Source organism: Heteronotia binoei, chromosome 2 (assembly GCF_032191835.1).
Source record: "Heteronotia binoei isolate CCM8104 ecotype False Entrance Well chromosome 2, APGP_CSIRO_Hbin_v1, whole genome shotgun sequence".
Classification (NCBI taxonomy): domain Eukaryota; kingdom Metazoa; phylum Chordata; class Lepidosauria; order Squamata; family Gekkonidae; genus Heteronotia; species Heteronotia binoei.
The window spans coordinates 36137787-36164698 of NC_083224.1; the positions used below are offsets into that span (position 1 = coordinate 36137787).

Consider the following 26912-nt stretch of genomic DNA (forward strand, 5'->3'; position numbering starts at 1 on the left):
TCCACCCTCTTCCTGGTTTGGCAATGCCAGTATGTGAGGAATGCCTTCCAGAAGATACTGTGTAATACTTCCTTGTTTCTTGAACAGTAGGCCATTTAAATAATGAAAGTGTGTGGCAGATCAAGTCATTGTTTTTGTGGTTTGTGTTTCAAGTTTTCGGTATTGAGCTGTGGTCAAATGGAAAACTTCCTCTTGCTTCATATGAAAGGATAAAAACCTTAGATGGGCAGGGGGGGAAATGAAGCTGTTCAATGCTTTAATAAAACATTTAAAAACTCTGGCATTTCTACAGATGTTGCGAGTGCTTAAGATGTTGTGGAAGAGGAGACCCAAGGCCTCGAACCGTTTGGCTTGGCCACCCGGAGAAGAGAGAGCAGCGATACCCACGCAATGTGATCAACAACCAAAAATACAACTTCTTTACTTTTTTACCAGGGGTACGTCATCTTGGAAACCTCTTGGCGAACCCATTTTCTTTGCTCTCCTGTTAAACACTATGCATCAATTCTCATCATGCAAAGGAAAGGAGCTACAGCTGAGGATAAATGGGCTGGGGGGGTTATAATTAGGGTTGCCAAGTCCAATTTATTTATTTATTTATTTATTTATTTTTATTTTTATTTATTCTATAATTTATATCCCGCCCTTCCCACAAAGTGGCTCAGGGCGGCTCACAACAACGACAAAACAATAAACAAGGTACAAAGTTAATACATTTAAAAGTCAAAACATTTAAAAAACCTAAAAACCTTAAAATCTTAACATTAAAACTATCCAGTATATTTCACTAAAATCTGATAAGCTACATTTATCTAGTCGGCATAAGCTAACCGGAAGAGGGTTGTCTTACAGGCCCTGCGGAACTGAGTAAGATCCCGCAGGGCCCTCTCCTCTTCCGGCAGCTGGTTCCACCATGTGGGGGCCACTGTAGAAAAGGCCCTGTCTCTGGTTGTCTTGAGACGGACTCACCGGGGATGGTGAGAAGGTTTTGAGTCCCAGACCTCAGTACTCTCTGGGGAACGTGTGGGGAGAGACGGTCCTTCAGGTAGGCAGGTCCCAGGCCATATAGGGCTTTAAAGGTAATGACCAGCACCTTGTACCGGACTCGGTATGTTATTGGAAGCCAGTGCAGAGCCCAAAGGCCCGGCCGGATGTGCCCCCACCTTGGGAGGCCCAATAACAGCCGGGCCGCGGCATTCTGCACCAGCTGCAATTTCCGGGTCCGACACAGGGGCAGCCCCATGTAGAGGGCATTGCAGTAATCCAATCTCAAGGTGACCATAGCATGGATCACTGTTGCTAGGTTGTCGCGGTCCAGGAAGGGGGCCAACTGCCTTGCCCGTCTAAGATGAAAGAACGCGGACTTGGCAGTGGTTGCTATCTGAGCCTCCATCTTTAGGGATGGCTCCAACAGCACCCCCAGGCTCTTGACCCTGTCCGCCGCCATCAGCGGCGCACCGTCAAAAGTCGGCAGGGGGATTTCCCCCTCCGGTCCACGACGGCCCAAACAGAGTACCTCTGTCTTCGCAGGATTCAGTCTCAGTCCACTCAGTCTGAGCCACTCAGCCACGGCCTGCAATGCCCGATCTAGATTTTCTGGGGCGGAGACAGGTCGGTCGTCCATAAGTAGATAGAGCTGGGTGTCATCAGCATACTGGTGACACCCCAGCCCATACCTTCGGGCAATCTGGGCAAGAGGTCGCATATAGATGTTAAATAACATCGGGGAGAGAACCGCTCCCTGGGGCACTCCACAATTAAGTGTGTGCCTCCGGGATAGCTCCCCCCCAATCGCGACCCTTTGTCCCCGACCTTCAAGGAAAGAGGAAAGCCACTGCAAGGCCAGCCCCTGAATCCCCGCGTCGGCGAGGCGGCAAGTCAGTAACCGATGGTCGACCGTATCGAACGCCGCCGATAGGTCCAACAGCATCAGCACTGCCGAGCCACCCCGATCCAGATGCCGTTGAAGGTCATCCACTAGGGCAACCAACACCGTCTCCGTCCCATGACCTGGGCGGAAGCTGGACTGGAGTGGGTCAAGGATGGAAGCGTCCTCCAGGAAAGTCTGTAGCTGCCTCGCCACTGCCCTCTCAATAAGTTTGCCTAGAAAAGGCAAATTTGAGACCGGCCTATAATGTGCCAATTGGGCCGGGTCTAAAGATGGTTTTTTTAGGAGGGGACGGACCACAGCCTCTTTAAGCGGCGCTGGAAAAAGCCCTCCCCCTGGTCCAATCTTTTTGAAACTTGGGGGGTATTTTAGGGGGAGGCACTAGATGCTGTACTGAAAATTTGGTGCCTCTACCCCAAAAAACAGCCCCCCCAGAGCCCCAGATACCCGCGGATTAATTCACCATGATTTTCTATGGGAATAAATCTCCATAGGGAATAATAGAGTTCCCAGCAGACATTTCCCTCCCCTCCCCCCGCTTTCTGATGACCCTGAAGCAGGGGGAGGGCCTCCAAACCGGGGGATCCCCTGCCCCCACCTGGGGATTGGCACCCCTAGTTAAAATTGCTCCCACTTACGGAGAATATGAACCTCAAGCCTCACAGCCTCCATCCAAGTTCTGCACCCCATTTTCCCAACTACTTGCTCTTTTTTAAAAATCCACAGCGTTACAATGGAGAGAAATTATACAGAACTAGCTTTAGTTCTGACTAACCCTGGCCCAAAGGACGTCCAGCTCGCCTCGACCAGAGCCTTTTCAGTCCTGGCCCCAACCTGGTGGAATCAGCTCCCCAAGGAGATCCAGGCCCTACTGGATCTATTACCATTCCGGAGGGCCTGCAAAATGGAGCTATTCTGCCAGGCTTTTGGCTGAGGCGGGCAGGCGTCCTCACACCATCTAATCTGCCTCCCTGCATTGACTGCATCCTGTGTCTCAATCTGTGAATGATGTTTATACCGCTAACTGCCTTATTTCATTTTGATTTAATGGTTTTAACTAATTTTTAACTGTTTTATTGTGCAGTTTTAACTGTTTTACTGTGTTGTAATCCACCCTGAGCCCATTTTGGGAAAGGCGGACTATACATTCGCAAAATAAGAATAAAAATATAAATAAATAGTAAAAGAGTAATCTTTTCTTTTAAAACTGTAATACAAAAAGTGTGTTTTCTTTGTTTCCTGTTATTACATGTCACTGGTCCCTAAGTTTTCATGGCTTGTTTAAAAACGCAAACTGATGAACAGGTTTTCAAAAGGTGCAACCGCTTCCAGTTTCTTGGAGGGGAGGGGTTAGATCTTATGGTATCGATTTCTGTTACCCTATTCTGCATCCCTGCCTCCATCTGTGTTTATGGGTGTGTGTCTGCTTCTGTTTTTTCAGGCAATACCATGCATCCATTTAATACTGTTGCCTGAGAAAGCCTACAGTGTTTGCTTGTATAAACTTGCCCCTCCCAGTTTGCATATAAACTCATGTTTAACTTAGAAGGAATGCAGTTGGCTCTGCATGTGAAGTAAATAGGGTTGCAAGGTCTGTTTCGGAAAATACTTGGAGACTTTGGGGATGGAGCTGGGAGAGGGTGGGATTTGGGGAGGGGCTTCAGCATGGTGCAATGCCATAGAGTCCACCCTTCAAAGCAGCCATTTTCTCCAGGGGAGCTGATTTCTGCCAGCTGGAGATCAATTGTAAAAGTGGGAGATCTCCAGGTCCCACCTGGGGGCTGGCAAACCTATATGTAAAACTTCTTATAAAGCATGGAAGCTAGTGTTGCTAGTCTCCAGGTAGTGGCGTGAGATCTCCTGGAATTATAACTGGCATCCAGGTTGTAGAGATCAATTGCCCTGGAGAAAATGGCTCCTTTGGAAGGTGGACTCTATGACGTTATACACCAATGAGGTGCTTTCCCTCCCCAGGCTCCACCTACTAAATCTCCAGGAATTTCCCAGTCCACACCTGGCAACATTAATGGAAGGACAAAATGGGGTTCTGTAATGTAATTGGTGACAATTACCCATCCCTGTTTCTGCAGCTGAATTTTTTTTTTTTTTGCATTGTGGCTCATCTAAATTGACATTTCACCTTTTAAGAGCTTATAACAGCTCTTATAAGAGCCAAATTGGCTTGTCTCACCTTATAAGGATCCTTCTCACCTTATAAGGATCCTTCTAGAATCCTTATATTTCCATTGTCTACCATGTTAAATATAAATTATCTAGTGTGTAGGGATGCCATCCTCCAGGTGGGACCTGGGAATCCCCTGGAATTACAGCTCTTTTCCAGATTACAAGAGATCAGGTCCCCTGGAGAAAATCGATGCTTTGGAGAGTGGACTGTATTGTCGTATACCACTGAGATCTCTGTCCTCCCCAGGCTCCATCCCCAAACCTCCAAAAGTTTCCCTATCTGGATCTGGCAACCCTACTCCCCCTATCTCCTGCAGGTAGCCAGGGGGAAACCTGACAACTTGAGGTGCAAGCATCTCTAAGACTGCCTGACATTGAATACAGGATGCAAACATATTACTTCAAAGTTGAATCTTTATCTTCCCTCCCCTCCCCTTGTTTCTTTTATTTAATTGAGTCTGATGTGTTGCATTGTTTTGATCCTAGAAAAGGTGCCACATGGCTTTTGTCTTTTGAATTCTGTCTTTCACCCATTCACTCTGCCTCTCTCTTCCTTTTTTTAAAGGTGCTGTTCAACCAATTTAAATACTTTTTCAACCTCTACTTCTTATTTCTGGCCTGTTCTCAATTTGTTCCTGAAATGAGGCTTGGTGCCCTGTACACGTATTGGGTTCCACTGGTAGGTAATATTGGGTTTATTTATTCAAGAAACGTTCCAGTGTTTGAGTACAAGATGTCTTTTGTTACCTTATCTCCAAGATCCGGGGGAATGCTGTAACCTAAAATGGTTTTTGTTAGCTTATTTTATGAAGTCTGCCCATCACGAGTCTGGGAATTGTAGATGCTTGGTCTGACTTCTTAAATTGATTTAATAAAGGTTTGCCATTCAGAAACAGGACCTTGAGCCATGCAAAGAATGAACAGGGATACTTGATCCAAAAGGTAATTTATTCCATAGCTTAGTTACTCTTAAAGTACAGTTGAAGGAAATTTCTTGAGGCTAACTTCAGGAAAAATTGATAATCATGTGAACATTGTGGCAGTAATTCCTGTAAAAAATAATAATTCTCCATCCATTGAGCCTATGTAATCCAGTGCATGTATCTTGGAGGCCTGGGTTCAAATTTTACCAAAAGACCAAAAATCATGCAAGGAAGTTAACAGATATTATTCATGGATCAAGGAAAGAGGAAGGAGAAGAGTTGGTTTTTATAACCCACTTTTCTCTAGCTTAAGGAGTCTCAAAGAGGCTTACAATGGCCTTCCCTTTCCCCTCTCCACAACAGGCACCTTGTGAGGTAGGAGGGGCTCAGAGAGTTCTGAGAGAACAGTGACTGGCCCAAGGTCATCCGGCAGGCTTCAGGTGGAGGAGGAGTGGGGAACTAAACCTGGTTCTCCAGATTAGAATCCACTGCCTTTAACCGCCGTACCATGCTTGCTCCTGAAAATGGAGTTTAGCACTTCATGTCCTGCTTGGTTTTACTAATTATAACTCAGCTGCCCAAACTGCTTTTAGCCATTTTAAAGTAGGAAAAAAAGATGTGTCCTCTTGAAACCTGTCTTTTCCCATAATTAATAACAGCGCAGGAAACTCAGTTTTTATTAGCAAAATCAAACAGGAATGGAAAGATTCAATAGAAGTGGTCTGGGGTAGGAGGGTGAAGAAGGAATTTCTCAGACAGATGGACAGGCATGTCAGTCACTGCAATGGGCATCGCATCATCACAGTCCTGTCCAGGGATGGAATTCTAGCAGGAGCTCCTTTGCATATTAGGCCACATACCCCTGATGCAGCCAATCCTTCAAGAGCTTACAAGGCTCTTTTTCATAAATTCTTGGAGAATTGGCTACATCAGGTATGCGAAGGAGCTCCTGCTAGAATTCCACCCCTTGTCCTGCCCATGTCATACCTAACAAGGTTTTGTAATCAGAAAGCAAATTAATATAGTTCATTTACCTGAAACATTTCTTGCCCAGTTGTTTGCCAGATAACTTCTAGGGGTGTGTTACAAGACAATATACGCCAATAAAACACTTAAAACACCCCCCACAACAACAACCTAAAAGTAACTAGATTGAAAAGTATTTTTAAAAATTTCTTTTAAAATGCTGTGCATTTAACAAAATTATTACTGTAGAAAGCAGAAAATAAAACCAAATAAATGTGCACATTCATGGAAGGCAGATGGAGAGATAAACAACTCCAAAAGGTGGGAAGGGAACAAGCAGAATTGTCAAAAAGATCTGTGAAAATAAGGTGACAGAAATCAGTTCACCTGGAGAACATGGCTACTTTGGATGGTAGGGTCTATGGCAATACCCCCCCTGAAGTTCCTCCCCTCCCCAAACCCCATGCTCCTCAGGCTCCACTCCCGAAATCTCAAGAGAGGAAGGCCTAGCAGGGCCTCTGAAGACAACTTCGGCTGGTGGGCAGGTTACTCCACACTTGATTCACTAGCTGTATGTTGAATGCCATCACTGTATCAACACAAGGTACCACTGTGTCCTATTGCATAATAATAGGATTCTAGGTTCATGTGGATTAGAGCTCCCTGCCTGTGTTTACAGGGAACTATGATTTCAGAGCAGGGCTGCCAAGCTCCCAGGTGGGGCAGGGGTTCTCCCACTTCGGCCCGCAGTGGGCTGGCAGGGGGATCCCCTCCTGACGTCGCCAGTGTGATGAAGTCACTTGTAAGTAACATCGTTGCACTGGTGACGTCGCATGCTGGCCACTCTAGAAACTTCCAGGAAAACTCTGTAGTTTTCCTGGATGCTCTAGCGGTTTGGGAGGAAAACTATGGTATGCCAGACACCGTGGGGGACTTGGCAACTCTAGTTCAGAGGCATCCCTTTTCCTTTTCTAATGAAGGAAATGCCTCTAAGATTTCACTAGGGATTGGCCGAGGACGTTCTAGCCTATCATTGCAGGCATAAGAGCTATAACTTTAAAAACAAACAAACAAACAAAACCTTTGTAGGCTGCATTCTATGCAACATGAAATTAACATCCAGGCACTTGCTTGCAGCTGCAGAAAGAGTGTGCATATTTCAGACTAGTTTTTACAGGCAACACACCCAACCCTCTCAGGCCATTGTGATTTCTCCAGGTCACGTGAACCATTCAAATTCATCATGCGAGCTGCCTGGAGTTGTACATAAAAGGCCTTTGTTCATTACTGCCTGCAAGCATGCCTGTTTTCAATATAGAATGACAATTTGAGCTACGGTGGCTTGGCAGATGGGAATGCATTGGGGCTTTTACGGGGGGGGGGGGGAATGATTTGAAATACTGATCCCACAAATGCCTCTGACTTAATTTTTGCATGCTGGCTATAGTGGTGACTATCAGCTGTTCCCCACTCTTTTCACATTGGAGCACACTCAGAGATGCTAAACACTGGGCTAAAGGCAAAACAGTTGTTGAGAGAAACTGCACTTTTTGAGAGTTGACTCAAGTACATACAATAGGTCTTCTTATGAGAAGTCAGCCTCTATTTGGAAGATTATAAACCAGCCTTTCGCCCTTTATAGATGTTGATATGTTTAAAAGGTCTGTTAGTGTGTGCTCTTGTATTATGGCTACAGGCCACTGAAGAAGGCACATTAAGCCAAAATGTGTTTGGCTTGTTGGTTTTATATATATTATCCTTTTGGTCTTGACAGATTGATATTCCTATTTAACAATTGTATTTCGTTTTCTATGTATTTCTCACATTTTTAATTGTCATAGAGTGGTTTGTTTGGTTTAGCATTGTTTGGGGCTTTATTGAGATAACATGACACATAAGAACTTTAATGTTCATAGTTATTCTGATGAATATATTGCCACTGATTGAATCAGTAGATTTTTTTTGGAACTAATAAAGTTGCAAAAGATAATAATGAGTGGTAAAAATGGAAAAGGGCAATGCTGAGGGAAATGAGAATGGAAGCTCATGCTGGTGCCTGAAGAGATTATTGTAAAAATAAAAGCATATCCAGGGGATTTAGAATTTTTAAAAAGCCTGGAATGTTCCCTCATGGTGATAAGTTTAGAGCAAGATGGCTTGCAATTTTAAACAAGTGTTCAATGGATTTGATGATTTTATTAATAGAGACAGCTTTGACTGAAAGCTCTAAATTGGAAAAGGACACTAAACAACTGAAAGATAACATTCAGACCTCTCTTAATATGGAGAAATTTTCAGCCAAAATGAATCAATAGGACAAGGAGATCCAGAAACAACTCACAGAATTGAGGGATATTAAATATAAGAAATTTCAGAGAGATAAAAAAGATTATGAAAATGATAAAGTTTATAATTGGGCACCATACAAAAGGACAGGTAACAATGTCTGTGTCATTTGACACCAGGGCTTTTTCTTTTTAGCAGGAACACACAGGAATGCAGTTCCGGCTGGCTTGGTGTCAGGGGGTGTGGCCTAATAGGCAAATGAGTTCCTGCTGGGCCTTTTCTACCAAAAAAGCCCTGTGTAAAACAATGGTGACACCAGGGGATGTGGTCTATTATGCAAATGAGTTCCTGCTGGGCTTTTTCTACAAAAAAAGCCCTTTTTGACATTAATATAGATACAATTTCAGATTTGGACATAACAGCTAACTCAGAGGATAGCAGTTTAAATCAGTCCACAAAACTGTTACACAACAGCCCTCATCACTCCATCTTGAGGACAGAGGAAAAATGTTTAGGGACAGGTCGAGAACTAAGATTAGGAAGGAGCTACAAAGCTATAGTGGTGATGAGCCAGGTTTTTCCGATTCCTCTTGGAACAAATGTGTAATAATTGCTTTTTAAGGAGCAGTTCAAAATGCAGCAAAGATTTTCTGAAATCCCCAACTGCAAAGCTTAAAAAAGACTTTTAGTCTTTTTTTTTTTGCTTGTCACATAAGCAGATGATACTTCAGTGCCCTTAAATGAGCAATGGGAACATCTCTGGTCCCTTTGGATTGAGAAACTTTGCTTCCTTTTGTGTACTAATGACTTCCAAACTTTTTTGTGGGTTGAACATATTCCTGTGCAACATTTGCATCTCTTTGTAAAGCGGTTCCTAGCCTGAAGGGCAAGTAACCAATATGATTTTGAATGAGTGTTATGTGCATACAACTGAAAATGCCTTGAAATGAGCAGGGTGGGGTGGGCTATAACTTCCTTTGGGGTTTGTTTATAGCATTTAAGTAATGAATTCTTTCCCTTTGCACTATAAAGGCTGTGAAAGTCATTTTTAAAAGGAGATCTACAGGTTTTGTATGTACTTAATAGGGTTGCCAGGTGCCCCCGACCACCAACAAAGGATAGGGAGGTAGTGTTCTAGATCCAGGATGGAAAACTCCTGAAGATTTAAGGGGAGTTCAGGGACCCCAGTGGAGTACAGTACCATAGAGTCCACCCTCCAAAGTACTGATTTTCCCCAGGGGAACTGATCTCTGTGGACTGGAGAGGAGCTGTAATTCCCCAAACTTTGTCCTCCCCAGGCTCTAACCCCTAGGGTTGCCAAGACCAATTCAAGAAATATCTGGGAATTTGGGGGTGAAGCCAGGAGACACTGGTGTGGAGCCAGGAGCAAGGGTGTGACAAGCATAATTGAACTCCAAAGGGAGTTCTGGCCATCACATTTAAAGGGGCGGCACACCTTTTTAAATACCTTCTTTCCATGGAAATAATGAAGGATGGGACACCTTCTTTTGGACCCGCTGGTAGAATTGAACCCCCTGGTCCAATATTTTTGAAACTTGGGGGGTATTTTGGGAAGAGGCACTGGATGCTATACTGAAAATTTGGTGCCTTTACCTCAAAAAACAGCCCCAGAGCCCCAGATACCTGTGGATCAATTCTCCATTATACCCTATGAGAATCGGTTTCCATAGGTAATAATGGAGTACCCAGCATAAGAACATAAAAGAAGCCATGTTGGATCAGGACTGGCCCATCCAGTCCAACACTCTGTGTCACACAGTGGCCAATATATGTGTGTGTACATACATATATACACACACACCTGCACACACATATACATACATACATATACACACACACATATATATATACTGTGGCTAATAGCCACTGATGGACCTCTGCTCCATATTTTTATCTGATCCCCTCTTAAAGCTGGCTATGCTTGTGGCCGCCACCACCTCCTGTGGCAGTGAATTCCACATGTTAATCACCCTTTGGGTGAAGAAGTACTTCCTTTTATCTGTTCTAACCCGACTGCTCAGCAATTTCATCGAATGCCCACGAGTTCTTGTATTGTGAGAAAGGGAGAAAAGTACCGTATTTTTCGCTCCATAAGACGCACCTGAGCATAAGACGCACCTAGTTTTTAGAGCTGTTTGTGTGAATTTAGAGGAATTTAGAGGAATTTTTTGCAGTATTCGCTCCTTAAGACGCACACACTTTTCCCTCCACTTTTTTTGGGGGGGAAAGTGAGTCTTATGGTGCAAAAAATACTGTACTTCTTTCTCTACTTTCTCCATCCCATGCATAATCTTGCAGACATTTCCCTGCCCCCGCTTTCTGATGGCCCTGAAGTGGGGGGAGGGCCTCCAAACTGGGGGATCCTCTGCCCCCACCTGGGGATTGGCAACCCTACTACCCCCTGACTCTCCAGGTATTTTCCAAGCATGGCTTGGCAACCCTAACTTGATCCAGGAAATGCAATTGTGGTGTACTGCTGCTTATAAATCTGAAACACCTTACAATCAGTATAGCATGTTGATATTTTTCTTTTAGACTGGATATAAAGTAGATGGAGGACACTTTGAAATTAAGTTGTGGACACATCCTAAAATGAAAGCACGGGTATATTGTAATAAGGACTAAAGTTTTTAAGTGAGTTGAGACAGTCAAATAGGGCTGCCAGTCCCCAGGTGGTGGCAGGGGATCCCCCAGTTTGGAGGCCCTCCCCCCACCTCAGGGTCATCAGAAAGTGGGGGGAGGGGAGGGAAATGTCTGCTGGGAACTCTGTTATTCCCTATGGAAACTTACTCCCATAGGAAATAATGGAGAATTGATCCACAGGTATCTGGGGCTCTACGGGGGCTGTTTTTTGGGGTAGTTGCACCAAAGTTTCAGTATAGTATCCAGTGCCTCTCCCCAAAATACTTACTCCCATAGGAAATAATGGAGAATTGATCCACAGGTATCTGGGGCTCTACGGGGGCTGTTTTTTGGGGTAGATGCACCAAAGTTTCAGTATAGTATCCAGTGCCTCTCCCCAAAATACCCCCCACGTTTCAAAAAAATTGGACCAGGGAGTCCAGTTCTATGAGCCCCAAAAGGAGGTGCCTCATCCTTCATTATTTCCTATGGAAGGAAGGCATTTAAAAGGTGTGTGGTCCCTTTAAATGTGATGGCCAGAACTCCCTTTGGAGTTCAATTATGCTTGTCACACCCTTGTTCCTGGCTCCACCGCAAAGTCTCCTGGCTCCATCCCCAAAGTCCCCAGATATTTCTTGAATTGGACTTTGCAACCCTACCGTCAAATGGAAAACATTAGTTTCCAAACTAAGGAAATCACATCGTAACAGAGTCTTGAACCCCAACACAAGACAGAAAACATCAGCTCGAATGACAGGCCAGATTTTGGAGTACAGGATGGGAATGCAGAAGATGGGGGTGAGAGGGGGCAATGTGAGTTGCTCTGAGTTCCCTGGAGGATGGATGAGATACAAATGGTAATAATAAATAACAATTTAAAAGTAATGAGGCATGTTTTTGCTGCCATAAGGGAAATGTCCATTGTTTTTGTTGAATGAATGAAATAAAAGATTCAGGGGGAAATAATACTAGATTCTAATTTTTTTATGTAAGATAGAGGTTTAGTGGTAACTAGTGCACTAGGTACACACATACAGTAGCAGCTGAAATGGGAAGCATTACCTAGAGATTGGGAAGTGAGATTTGCACCTTTCCTTATGCAGAGTAGTATTATGCGATCCTGATCTGCTTTTTTTGACTATTCCTCTTGCTCTTTTTAGGGTTTTGTGCTCGCCGTGACCATCATCCGCGAGGCAGTAGAAGAGATACGATGCTACATGCGCGATAAGGAAGTAAACTCCCAGATCTACAGCAAACTCACAGCAAGAGGTCAGCTGTTTGGCTCCGACTTTCAACATCTGCTTGCTGTGCCCTGCAGCTGACCGCCAGAGCAGCAGGAGTTGCAGTTCAATCAGACTGTTACTGACAGCTGGAGAAGCAAATTTTAGGAAGGAGGGTTAGGTGGCAGCGGGAATGTGTGTGTTGCTTTGTACACGAGTGCATGGCTTGGTGGCGCTTTCTGTTGCTCCTGGTCCAGGTGGAACATTAGCAGAAGAGCACATGGCTTCTTTGCCTTCCCATAGCTGAAATTCATCGGTGAAATGTAGTAGAAATGTGATGCATGAATGATTTGAAATAGTTCCATCCTACTATGTTTGTCTTTTGAGAAAGTCTAAATAAGCATGTGAAGGAATTCTTGAGTTGGGGTGGTGTCATAGGGTTGCCAACCTATGGGAGCTGGAAAGCTGCATGAATTATAGCTGATCCCCAGACTACAGAGATCAGCCCCCTTGGAGAACGTGGCCCAAAGGAGGGTCAACAGCATGGTGTTAACCCTATTGAGGTCTCTCCCCAAACCCCATTCTCCCCAGGCTTCCCCTCCCGTAATTTCCCAACCCAGAGTTGGTAACCCTAATTGCCAGGCCATTTGGCACACGGGGATGTAAGAGGTGCCAGACTGAATTAATTGGGTTGAAACCAGATTAGATTGGAAATTTGATTCTCCCACGGGCCCCTACTCCTTGGGAGTCTGCCTGACATGCAGGAGAGCTGGGTTCAAGGGCCACATTTTGAAGAATTGCATGACAAACAGCACATTTACAGTCGGTCTTTGGAGATTCCCTCTGCTCAGATGCAAGGCAACCACACTTAAATCTTAGGAAATCACTGAAACTGGTGTCTAATGCAGTTGTTGCTAATTGCATGGAGTGGGCATGGAAGGTAAGTGCGTATGTGGAAAGACTTGAAAAGACTCTTTGACTTAGAACCAATGTTCTGATGCTCTGCCAGTTTGGCGTAGTGGTTAAGTCACAGACTCTTATTTGGGAGAACCAGGTTTGATTCCCCACTCCTCCACTTGCAGTTGCTGGAATGGCCTTGGGTCAGCCATGGCTCTCGCAGAGCTGTCCTTGAAAAGGCAGTTTCTGTGTGAGAGCTCTCTTAGCCCCACCTATCTCACAGGGAGTCTGTTGTGGGGGAGGGAGATTGTGAGCCATTCTGAGACTCTGAGTGAAGGGCAGGGTATAAATCCAATATCATCATCTTTTTTCTTCTGCAAGTTTGTCAGTAGTTATGAGAGCACTTGTTAGAGTGTCATTGCAAATATGTCCTGTGATTTATTTTTACCATTTGAAGCAACATGAATGGAAATCTGTGTGGTATCTCTATGAGTGGCAGGAATGAGGCAAGTTATTCAATGTGCAGTGTTGTCACCAAAGCAGTAAACTGCCCCAAGCATAGAATGACCTCCATTGTTAATTGTTGAAGCACGCATGGCAAAGCATAGTTTGATATGAGAGTATCTAAAAGTGAATGGGATTACTGGTAGGGTCTGATGCTGTGTTCTACTGCATCCTTTTGAGATAGTACAGACAGTGGATTGAATCAGGCTAAATAATTCCAGTGGAATGAACTTTCTAGCCTCCATCCTTCCACTGTGGTCCACTGATCTCCACAAAATGTTGCTCCTACTGGACAGGTAGAAGGAGAAGAGAAAAAAGAGATAGGATTTATACCTCACTGTTCACTTAAGAGTCTTGAAGCAGCTTACAATCTCCTTTCCCTTGCCCTCCCTACAGCAGACACCCTGTGAGCAATGTTCCCTCTAAGCTGTGGAGTCTTGTGAGCAAAAATTCTACTTTGTGAGCTACTGGTATTAATGTTGTGAGCTACTGCAAAAATTAGTTTGCTCTAGAGCCATTTTTCCTGAGCTGAGACAAAAATGTGTGAGCTGGAGGCTAAAACATTGTGAGCTAGCTCACACTAACTCAGCCTAGAGGGAACACTGCCTGTGAGGTAGGTTGGGCTGAAAGAGCTCTGAGAGAACAGCTCTGAGAGAACTGTGACTTGCCCAAGGTCACCCAGCAGCTACATGTGGAGGAGTGAGGAATCAAACCCAGTTCCCCCAGATTAGAGTTCATGCTATTAACCACTGCACCAAACTACTGCTGACAGGAGGGCCAGGGATGGGGACAAGAGGAGATGAACATAACATTGCTGGCATCAATACATCACTGCTGGGAAACAACCTGGAAATGGCAAAGGGTATCTCTAGGAGTCACCAGGAACTATATTGTTTTGCCATAGAATTTTTAACAATCCCTAGAGCTACTCTTTGTCACTTCTGGGTTGTATCTGGAAGTGATGCAGTGATGTAAGCTATAGCAGGAGGCATGGCAAACCTAGGAATAGGGGGCCCTGAGGAATTACAAGGGGGAATCTGTAGCAATGACAGGACATTGGCAAAAATTACCACTTTAGTCTGGATCCAACCCAGGTAGGCCTATCCCTTGAGCCACCAAAGTGTCAAGCCTTGTTGCTGACATAAAAGAAGAAACAGTAAAGTTGGTGGAGAGTAGACAAGACATGACAAGCTGCAGATGGCTCTGTCACGCACAGTCTGTGAGGGTGTTCCCTTGCCACTTACATAGTATTTGGCAGGTAGAACGGCAAAGCTGAAGAGCTCTGGAGAGTTCAGAGAGGTGAGTGGGCCAGTGGAGTCTCACTGTGTTTACATAGACTGCTGTTTAGGTAAGAACACATTCAGATGTCACGATAACCCTTTTGCTCAAATGCTGGGATATTTTTCCAGCAGGAAAAAAGAGTAGCAGCCTCTTGGTAACCACCTAGATACAAAGGCAGCAGCGTGAGGAGAATGTCATAAGCAGTGAAAGGGCAAGGAACAGAAAAACCAGAATTTATGTCCAAACCGTTTTTTGTTACTCACATCTAAGCTGAATTGGTTGTACAACCCACAGTTCAGATGTTTGAATGGAACCTGAAGTGTGATCAAATGTAAAAAACTTGATTCAAAACATGCTGCCAAAGTGTGTGTGTTGTGTGGAAGAGGGAGAAAAGGCTTTAATTAATCATATCTAATCTCTTCTATAGGCACAGTCAAGGTGAAGAGTTCAAGTATTCAAGTGGGAGACCTTATCATTGTGGAAAAGGTATGTCTGGATTTGCAAATGTGTTTATGCTTCTTGCCAAAACAGGAGCCAGTCAGCATTGTCCTTCAGTGAAAGTAAAATGTGCTTTGCCTTTCTGAAACACTCTCTGATGTACCAATTTGTCCCCCCGCACTCTGAATAAACAACCAATAATATAAAAAGTTTAATAATTATTTGATATGTGTGAATGCTCTTAGAATTGACAGCTTTGCTATTCATCTTTACATCAGCTGATTATTGTCTGAATATCTTCAGCTCTGTCTACATACATGTTTTTCCTCTGTTATTGCTTCCAAGCTCAAAGGCCGTTTGGGGGACAATTTACCTGATGTTGTCCACTAATCTTGCAATTCACTGTTCTTGACATTCATCCAGTTTGGTGTAGTGGTTAAGTGTGTGGACTCTTATCTGGGAGAACCGGGTTTGATTCCCCACTCCTCCACTTGCACCTGCTGGAATGGCCTTGGGTCAGCCATAGCTCTGGCAGAGGTTGTCCTTGAAAGGGCAGCTGCTGTGAGAGCCCTCTCCAGCCCCACCCACCTCACAGGGTGTCTGTTGTGGGGAAGGAAGGTAAAGGAGATTGTGAGCCGCTCTGAGACTCTTCGGAGTGGAGTGTGGGATATAAATCCAATATCTTCTTCTATCTTCTTCTTCTTCTTCTTCTTCTTCTTCTTCTTCTTCTTCTTCTTCTTCTTCTTCTTCTTCTTCTTCTTCTTCTTCTTCCTCAAGTCTGTTTTTCTACAATCTTTTTGGAAAGAATGATAGCATACCATTAGGACAGGAGAATTTGCATTTTTAAATTACGCAAATGGAGGAAAAGAGAATTGGAGAATTTGCATTTTTGAAGGCCCCACCCACATCAGCACCATTTTGCATTGACCAGCATGCTGCCATTTTCCCTTCTATACCAATAGAGCGCTTTAAAAAAAAATCAGGAATTGCTACAGAGCTATAAGAGTGCAACTGTTCCCGATTATTTTAAAAGCCCTCAAAAACCATCCAGTGGCAGAATGGGGGAAATGAGGACTGGTGGGAGAAAGTTCACAGAAACTCCTGTGTGAACACTCTGTGGCCAATTCAAACACCTCTGTGTTTGCAGCTGCAAGCAATGCACTAAAAACTTGCAATTTTCTTTAGATTAATCCCCCAAATGCATGGCTAAAAATGTAGCTCTGATACATGTGTGTATGACAGCAGCCCAACAGGTGAGGGAGATCTTTCCTCACTTTATCCCACAGGTGCCAATCACTCTTAAGGTGTTTTTCCCTAAATTGGTGTCCTAATGACCAAATTAAACCTGATGGTGTCCTCATGTCTGCTATGGGGACACTGCTGCCATTTTGAAAAGATTAACCATAGTCTTGTTCTCTTAGCCTGGCATATTGCCTAAAGTTTCAGTGGCATCCCTGTGGTGGGCACAAAGATGTTGCCATGTGTACTTTGTCTCTAAAAGTGCAGGCAGTATGTATTGGAAGTTGAAGGGGAGGCATATGTTCATTTTAAGTGAGCTTTTTCTTGTGATCTGTCACCACTTTGGCACCACTCACATCACACAAATGTCAAGTTTGTTGGCCCAGATTCAATGACAGAGAGGAATCTGTGTATATCCAAGCTTGTGATTCTTCAGCACCCATCCACTAAACAAACCTACACACACAGACTCTATGCCAAAGGTTTTGGCAAACTGAGCCAAATGATACGGTCAGAATAAATTATACAAATTATCAACATTTGTGTGTTTTATTTAGATCATCCATTTGAAATTTCTCAGGGATTATAGAAATCTTGACAAGTGCAGGGAAAATAGGGATCTTGGCTGTGCCAGATCTTATGTTTTTAATATTGTACTAGTAGTGTTCAATTAAGAATGGAATTGACTAGGTTTCAAATTGAGGAGAGCAGTGGGGCCTGGCCCTTACCTTTTCCAGCGTTTTCTTTAGCTACTGTTCTTAGGCAACCACAAAGGGGGAGCGGTTTGGTGGGACTCAGATGATTCACTTTAACCTTTCCCCCCATAATATGAATGTTGTGTAAGTACTTCAAAGAGGATCAGTATTGCAGCATTTATTTATCTGCTTCACTTATACCCCATGTTTCTTCTCCCGGTGGGGATCCCAAGATGCTTACAACATTCTCTTTTCCTACATTTTATCCTCACAACCACCACTTTGTAAGGTTTGTCAGGCTGAGATAGTAATTGATCCAGGGTTATTCAGTGAGCCACCATGATAGAGTGGAGATTTGAACCTGGATCCAGCCTTCTAACGTAACTGGGTCCAGCATTCTAAGATGCCCAAGCAAACTGCAGCATTTGTTGCAGATAAATTGAGGATTCAGAATTGTCTTGTTAATAGGTGATTTATTAAATATACAGAGGAAAAATGATGGATTAAACTTGCTAATCCTCACTTACAGCACTGGTTTATGATTTTGAAGTAGAAGCTGTTAAAATGGAAATGGTTAGTGGATAACATGTGACAATGCTAAGAATAATTTTTAATAATCAAGGTCCTAATTGGTGATTAAATATCTTAAATTAAGTCACAGAAAAAGATGACACAAGCAACATTTTCTATCAAGGGGGTTTTAACCAAATTTTGAGAAATAATCAACAAAAACGGATCCCCAGGGTGTCAGATTGTATACGTGTTAGAATATTTCCTTGAAATTGAAAACATGGACAATATGATCATTTAACAACTCTTGAGATCTGAGAAGATGTATGCTTATATATATAAAATTTAAAAATATATATTTTATTAGAGGCTGGCCAGGAGGAACGTTTTTAACCTCAAAATTGTTTAAAACAGGGGTGGCCAAACTTGCTTAATGTAAGAGCCACATCATGTTTGAGAGCTACAAGATATGAACATCACTTCTTCACTTCAGGTTTAATATGGTCAGAGACCCATCCAAAAAAGAAAGAAAAATAATAAGTTGCATTAAAAAACCCGAAGGTAAACAATTCAGCTTGGGCACAGTATAAAATAGTATACATTTCAATTTCATTTCTAATTATAAAACCAAGTAAATTGAAATATTTCATAGACATTTAAAAAAAAATTTCAATTAATGATGGGATGGGAAGAGAGAAACAGAAGGGGAAGGCACTGATAAGGCAAGGGAAAGAAAGGGTAGAGAAGAGAAGGGACACGAACATCAGATGTTTGACAGCCGGAAGGAAGGAATACAAATAGATGGGGGTGGGGGGGGGGAGAGAAAGGCAGTAGCCATTTGAACTTTAAATGCATTCTTCAAGCTGCCAGCTGGCTTGGTTTGAAGAAGTGATTTAAAGAGATAAATGCCTTCTCCAAGCTGGCTGATGGGTTGCAGGGGCTCTGAGAGCAACACAATATGTGTGAAAGAGCCACATGTAGCTCTTGAGCTACAGTTTGGCCATCCCTGGTTTAAAATTAACTATCACATCTGAATACACTGTTGGCAGGATAAAAGATAGGGAAGGGATCAATGCCTATGGTTTCAGATGGTAGCTGTATTGGTCCACAGTAGAAGAGCTAGATTCAAGTCCAGTAGCACCTTAGACCCAAAAGATTTTCGGGGTATGACCTTTCAAGGGTTAAAGCTTTGACAAGGGGAGCTTTGACTCTTGAAAGTTTATACCCTGAAAAACGTGTTGGCAGGGCTGACCCTAGACTGTCTGGCACCCTAGGCAAGGCTCACTTCTGGTGCCTCCCCCCACACTAATAATGTCACCGAATCACATGGGAGGTGCCCTGTTTGGTGACCCCAGAAGGCCAGCACCCTCGACAATCGCCTAGTTTGCCTAGTGGCTGGGCTGGCTCTGCATGTTGGTCCTTAAGGTGCTACTGAAGTTGGATCTAGTGGATCTATGACTGTTTGTGGTAGAGCTGTTGCATTCTAAAGTCACATAGAATGTTGGTGGCTTTCAACATATATTGGCCACTGTGTGACACAGAGTGTTGGACTGGATGGGCCATTGGCCTGATCCAACATGGCTTCTCTTATGTTCTTATGTTCTTAACCTTCAATAGTGTTGACATGCTATTAACCTGTGTGTTTACAGCAGTGAGTATCGTGTGTCAGTTACTAGCGACAGTGAAACAATGGTGATGTCAGGGAGTGTAACCTAATATGAAAATAAGTTCCTGCTGGGCTTTTTCTACAAAAAAAGCCGTGGCAATCAGGAAAATGAATAGCTAGAGTAGACCAATAGGAAAATGAGGTGTAGGAATGTGCTGCTTTGGCTAAACTAATGTACTGTGGAAAGAACACAAAAGAAGATTGCCAGCAATGCGGAGGATGTTCGTGATTATTACCTCCTGAAAAAGTATAGTGTACATTTTGTCTAATCATCTGTTTAAAGTGTTTGAAAATCAATATGTAGCTACATAATTCCATAGTAACTGCAGGCAGGGGCTACAATTTCAAAAAGTCAGGATAGGAAATTATAAGGAGAATTCATACTGTGTAGGACAAAAAAGTGTGAAAACAGGAGCTTATTTTGAATAATAGGAGAACCTTCTCTCTCTCTCTCTCTCTCAGCTCCACAGTTAGGGTTGCCAGCTCTGGACTGGAAAGCACCTGGAGATTTTTTATTTTTGGGGGGGTGGGGGGGTAGAGCCTAGGTATAGCAGCCCCATGGCGCAGAGTGATAAAGCTGCAGTACTGCAGTCCAAGCTCTCTGCTCATGACCTTAGTTCGATCCCAGCAGAAGCTGGGTTCAGGTAGCCGGCTCAAGGATGATTCAGCCTTCCATCCTTCCAAGGTCGGTAAATTAGTACCCACCTTGCTGAGGGGAAGGCAATGGCAAACCACCCTGTAAAAAGTTTGCCATGAAAACATTGTGATGTGATGTCACCCCAGAGTTGGAAATGACTGGTACTTGCACAGGGGACTACCTTTACCTTTAGAGCCTAGGCAGGTTGGGGTTTGAGGAGGCGAGCGACCTGGGCAGGATATTATGCCATAGAGTGCACCTTGCAAAGTGACTGTTTTCTCCAGGGGAACCAATCTCTGTAGTCTGGAGATCAGTTGTAATTCCAAGAGATGTCTAGTCACTATCTAGAGATTGGTAGCCCTGAATACTGAATTTATACATGCCTGTTCAACTAATGTCAGTTTGAGTTCAGTCCAGCTGAAAAGCAGAGGTGCCTACATTGAACATAGGTAACTTGTTTCCACTGGTTTTGTTGGGACTTAAGCTGGTTTCACATGGAGATGTTCCCCTGTATTGAAAGTAGGAAACCCTCTGATTGAAGGGGAACAGCCAGTGACATCATATTGATTCTTTGCATGATTGAGGCTGTTTCTGGGGCCTTTTCTTTTAACACACAAAGGAAATGAACTTCTCTGGTTTAAAGATGGATTGTAGCAGCCTGAATAGCCCACAGTAGCTCAAGCTTGGAAGCTACTGGAGAGCCAAGTATTTATAGGGCTGATCCTGTTTAGCTTCTGAAATCTGAGGAGATCAGGCCTTCCAACTTAGGACCAACCTCCACAGCAACATCAAAGTCTAGGTGGCCAGCATGATAGAGAGCCAGTTAGGTGTAGTGGTTAAGTGCATGAACTCTTATCTGGGAGAACTGAATTTGATTCCCCACTCCTCCACTTGCAGCTGCTGGAATGGCCTTGGGTTAGCCATAGCTCTCGCAGGAATTGTCCTTGAAAGGGCAGCTGCTGTCAGAGCTTTCTCACAGGGTGTCTGTTGTGGGGGGAAGGTAAAGGAAATTGTGACCACCCAGAGACTCTAAGATTCAGAGTACAGAGTGGGATATAAATCCAATATCTTCTTCAATCTTCTTCTAAGCAGGGTTGGCCATGGTCAGTACTTGGAGGGTAGATCACCAAGGAAGATGAGGTTAACAAGGGCCTTTTTTTTTGTAGCTGGAGCTCCTTTGCATATCAGACCACACACCCCTGATGTAGCCAATCCCCCTGAAGCTTACAGGGCTCTTAGTACAGGGCCTACTGTAAGCTCTTGGAGGACTGGCTACATCAGGAGGGTATGGCCTAATATGCAAAGGAGTTCCTGCTACAAAAAAAGCCCTGACTCCTTCCATTCATCTTCGGATTTCCAGCTTAATTCTTTATTTCCCCGCCCCCATCCCTGCCAGAATTAGTATATGTCTTAATCCACACAACAGGGAGGAGTTGGGGGGAGGTTGAAGGGGGAAGTTGCAGTAGGTCATATTCTTATATTGTGAAATTTAAAAATAAAAACTTCATATCTCACTGCCAACTGGGATGGTGAACTGAAGGCTCCATAACCACCTCTCTGTTTGTAATGCAGAACCAGCGGGTCCCCGCAGACATGATCTTCCTGAGGACATCAGAAAAGAATGGTAAACATCTGGAACCGATTGTGAAAATAACCGTTAAAACCTTTTACCTGATTATTAAGGACAAAAATAATCAGCTGGAAAATGTAACCCAAGTAAACACAAAAATTTTGTCTGGGTGATCCAACCAGTTCTAACACCCACCCACCCTCTTTTTGATGGCTTGGATATCCTTGTTTGTTCCCATAAAAACACAGAGATCGTTTATTCTAGGTTGTGTTTCTTTATGCCCAGAAAGAAAAAAGGACATACAGTGTCCGTCTCTGTCTTGTTGCTATGGGCTGTTGCTGAACCTATCTGACCTGTTTTGCATATCTCTGCAATTATTCAGAAGCCACAAAAGCTTTTAAAACTAGAAAAAAAAGCTTTTAAAACTAGCCTTGATTTTTTGGAATTCCACAGTGTGTTTATGTACCTAGCCGTATGTACAACTACTAGGAAAAGCAAGGATGTCTTTAAAATATATGCAAAAATACCCCCATTGTGTCCAGACTGCGGGACCCTGCCTGAGTGTGATAATATTTATCAAGCAAACAGCTGCTCATGGCACTGTTTATTCAAGTGCAGTCATATTACAGTCTTGGTGGCCGCCGTCAAACGGGTTGTGGGTCATAGAGAGAAGATGACCCAAATCGAAAGTGCAATTGGGAAGCACACATGGAGCTGTCCCCAATGCTGAAATAAATGAGTTGTGAGGCTTATGGCCAAGACAAACAAAAGAAGACTGATGATAAACCAAACGATACAGCCCCTGCTCTTGGGAGACCCCCAGGGCACCCTGGGTTGGTCAGATATGCTCAGAACAATTTTGCTTCTGCTTAATGTTGAAGGAAATCACTGTGAATGGAGAGAGGCTGTGGGCCAGCAATAGAGCATGTGCTTGGCATGCAGAAGGTCCCAGGTTCAATCCCCAGCATCTCCAATTAAAAGGATCTGGCACTAGGTGATATGAAGGGCCTCCGCCTGAGACCCTGGAAAGCCACTGCCAGTCTGAGTAGGCCAGGGGTGCCGAATCAGGCCGCTGGAGGGCTCCTATCAGGCCCCGAGCAACTGGCTGTCATCTGCTTCCTTCTCCCACTCTCTTGATTCCTTCTGCATCATAGCTTGCTTTGCCAGGCTTGCTCAATTGCACAGGAGCTACAGAGCAAAGCCTCTATTTTCTCCATTGGCTGAGATACAAAGAAAGCACCCTTAAGACCAATGAGTTCCTCATGTTTAAAGCATATTTTATTTTAAGCTTTTAAAAAATCGTTGTGTTTTTTTGTGTCCTTTATAAAGTTTATATCTCTGCTACCTGGCATTGCATTTATTACACACATGGCCCAGCCCAACAAGGTCTCATTTATGTTGGATCTGACACCCCTAGAGTAGGCAGTGCTAACTTTGGTAGAACAGCGGTCTAATTTAGTATAAGGTAGCTTCCTGTGTTTGTGCGGCTGGCCATAATTAATAGATGGAGAATGCCCTCTCTGTATCCATTTTTTACATAGTCAATAGCACAAATCTTGTCATGATGCTTAGCTTTCAAACCATACAGACTAGAAACTTTCTTTTAAAAAATGAAGAATGAGATTTTTGCATTATGGAATACGGCATACAGAATTCTGGGCTTTACATGACATAATTGTAGAATGCTGCACATCACTCTTTTTAAAACTTAGTGTTGCACTGTTCCTTGAAAATGAACAAATTCAGAACTGTGATGGAACATTTGCATTTATTTCACAGAAAATGAATGGCCAGACTTAAATCTTATTGATGGGGAAAGCTTGATGTGAGCGCAAAAACTGCAGGAAAAAATCCTGGGAACTTTTTTCAAAATAACCCCCAGACTCTCATTTGACTGTTGAAATCTCATGCAACACATTTCCCTAACCTGTGTTCTAACATAACCGATTTCCCTTGTGAGTTTTGAATTGGTAAAGAGAAAATTGTTGGTTGGGGTTTGTCTTTATACCTTGCTTTTTTCTACCTGAAGGAGTCCCTAAGTGGCTTAAAATTACCTTTCTCTCCCTACCACAAACATCCTGTGAGGTGCTAAGAGAGCTCTGAGAGGACTGTGACTGACCTAAGGTCACACAGCTGGCTTCATGTGGAGGAGTGGGGAATCAAGATCTGGTTCTCCATTCTTAACTACTGCATCATGCTGGCTCCAACAACAAGACCTAGAAGCTGAGGCCTTCCCCTGATGTTGCCTCCTAGCACTGGTATTCAGGGATTTACTACCTCTGATCGTGGAGGTCCCCTTTAGTCACCATGGCTAGTAGCTACTGATTAACCTGTCATCCATGAATCTGTCTAACCCCTTTTAAAGCTAAATCAAGATGGGTAGCCATGTTAGTCTGTTTGTAGCAGTAGAAAAGAGCAAGAGTCCAGTAGCACCTTCAAGACTAACAAAATGTATGGGAGGGTATGAGGTTTCATGAATCACTGTTCACTTCTTCAAAGTATCTGAAGAAGAGAGCAGTGACTTGTGAAAGCTCATACCCTGCCACAGATTTTGTTAGTCTTGTCCTTTTAAAGCTGTCTATGCCTATGGCCATCACTACATCCTCTGACAGTGAATTCCACAAGTTGATCACTCTCTGTGTGAAGGAGTATTTCCTTTGAAGAGCGCAGAACTGAAGGGGACAGTTTCACCCAGCATCTTTCTCCTTACTGCCACACACACACAATGTATGACATGAAGATTCCCTGATCCTCAGCATCATTTTTTCAGGGGTCCCAGTGGGCTGCAAGAGGAAAGGAAAAGCAGGGAAGAACTGCCTTTGGAATTTCTTGTGCTTGTAGATGGTAGGATCCAGTGCCATGTATTCAAACTTCTTCCAAAAGAAAGAATTTAGAAATATGCAAACTTCTTCCAGAAGAAATAATTCAGTAGTACACATTTCTGGAATTGACCCCCATGTGGTTATATGCTTATCATTGGTGCCATGATGGGTAGAATCTTCGTGTTGATTTGTTCAGATAAGCACAAGTGAGCAGGTACAATGAACCATTTGCACAACATATCAAAAGTCTGTCTTTAGTAGGTGCCTTTGGGGTGTAATGCAGCCGCCTCCCCAAATCCTGATTAACACAGATTTTAAATCCCCAGGGTCCTGCTTTCTGCGAACGGATCAGCTGGATGGTGAAACAGACTGGAAGCTGCGTCTGCCTGTCAGCTGCACTCAGAGATTACCCACCGCTTCAGTATGTGTAAAAGCTTTCTGATATTTTTTGTTTCCCTTAAAAAATATAATCAAAAATAAAAAAGTTGTGGCCTATACACAGTTTTGCAGTTCCAATAGAAACTCAAGTGCCCTTAATTCTTAAAAGGGTGATCCCATACACATATACTTTGCCCTTCCCTGTGCTGTTCCTGAGGGCCTGTGATCCCCTAGTAACAAAATTTCCATGGGAGGGGAATGGATACTGCCAGTCCCACTGAAGAAAATTTAAGCACTGTTTGGTCTTCCAAACTTCAGGACTGGATTGAATTGGATGATAGTACCATTCATTTGGAATCTTTTCTGTATCTACTCCATTAAAAGAAACAGAATCAGAATATGATTCCTTATAATTTTTTTTTACCATGTATCATTTAATTTTTGGGGGGTGGAAGTAAATTAGAACAGGATCTTGCAAAGATCTTAATAACATTGTGTTTAAAACCCTATCTATAGGATCTTCTTCAAATCCGATCCTATGTGTATGCAGAGGAGCCTAATATTGACATCCACAACTTCGTTGGGACATTTACTAGAGTAAGCGATTGGTTGTTCAGTAAGTTGCACAGTGGTGTCTAGTACGTTTCTAAGAGAGTGTTGAGCTTGGAAGGCTACTTCTTTCAAGAAATATGATGGTCATATTTCCAGGAGGTCTCAAACATTTCCCAGGACAAGTGCCTTCATATTCTTTCTAGTCATTTTTATACTCCTCTTCTTCCACAAAGCAATCCAATATTCTCTGTTCCTCATTTTATCCTCTCAACATCCTTTTCAAGCTAAGGATGACTGGTCCAGTGGGGACCTGAATCTTTTGGAGCCTGTGGGCACCTTGAGAATTTTGAAGCAGGGCAATGAGCAATAAATGGGAGATGAAGCCAAGCACACAGAGAAGAAGCTCTAGTGCTGGGAATAAGAGATGTAAATTTTTAAAATACACTGGGAAAAAGGAGTCAGACTGAGAACAAAAACAATACTGTAGTGGCAGTATACTGTTGCTGAAATGTTATTTTAACCTGCACAGCTGATCAGACCTCAAATGAACAATCAAAAGCCCCACTGGGCAGAATTCCAACTGGCCCCACCCACTTTCTCAAAACACTGGGCAGACATTAGGAAATGCGTTGGCAGGTGCCATGCCCTAACTCAGCCACCGTGTTGGGGACTTCTTTTCTAGAATATCTCTTGTTAAGTGGGTCACAATTTGTCTATGTCACCATCAACACTCCCTCTAAGCTGTGGAGCCTTGTGAGCAAAAATTCTGCTTCATGAGCTACTGGCATTAAAGTTGTGAGCTACTGCATAAATTAGTTTATGCAGTAGCTCACAACTAGTTTGTCCAGAACTTTGGAACACCCTTCCAGAAGCCATAAGGGCCCTGCGGGATTTGTCTGCATTCCGCAGGGCCTGTAAGACCGAATTGTTTAAGCAGGCTTTTGCTGTTTAATTGAAAAAGGGCTACCACCGGACATCATATAGAATGCTGGTGATCACAGTCGAGAATTCAATACCGCTTATACTGTACTGAAGAAGCGCCATAGAATGGTTTTAAAACTGAAATAAGTAAATTATGGTTTTATGGTTTTATATGTTTTATTGGACTGATTGTATTGTATAATGTTGTGAGCCGCCCTGAGTCCGCTTGCGGAGACAGCAGGATATAAATTGAACGTAATAAATAAATAAATAATAAATAGTTTGCTCTGGGGCAATTTGTCCTGAGCTACGACAAAAATGTGTGAGTCAGAAGCTAAAAAACCTGAGCTAGCTCACACTAACTCAGCTTAGAGGGAACACTGGTCACCATTTACAGGATCTGCCTAGAGCTTGCTTCTCCTACTCAATCTGATGGGATGGCTTATCACACTTGTACAAACTGTGTGTATCATGGTCCCCTTTTTGTAATCTGTTTGAGCATAGCTTATTGTGGTCATGGGGAATGAATGTCCAGCATATCAATATTTTGATTTGTTCTCTTTCATTCAGTTTGCCACAAAATAGGTTTCTTTTATGCTCTGTCTTTTTTCAAGCAAGGAACATGGCTTTATGCTCTGAGAAAGTACCCATCAATTCCATATGGGCCCAGTCCCTTTCAGAATCTCCAAACA

The 26912-nt window shown here is 43.4% G+C and overlaps 1 protein-coding gene across 1 annotated transcript in view; it reads left to right on the forward strand.

Moving 5' to 3' along the window:
• ATP9A (ATPase phospholipid transporting 9A (putative)) overlaps positions 1–26912 on the forward strand; it is a 141682-nt gene that overhangs the window by 41115 nt on the left and 73655 nt on the right. The window contains exons 2-8 of the mRNA XM_060230781.1: positions 293–437; positions 4638–4751; positions 12051–12159; positions 15220–15278; positions 21550–21601; positions 24696–24790; positions 25264–25344. Of these exons, the coding sequence (XP_060086764.1) occupies positions 293–437; positions 4638–4751; positions 12051–12159; positions 15220–15278; positions 21550–21601; positions 24696–24790; positions 25264–25344 (655 nt within the window). The remainder of the gene's footprint in view (positions 1–292; positions 438–4637; positions 4752–12050; positions 12160–15219; positions 15279–21549; positions 21602–24695; positions 24791–25263; positions 25345–26912) is intronic.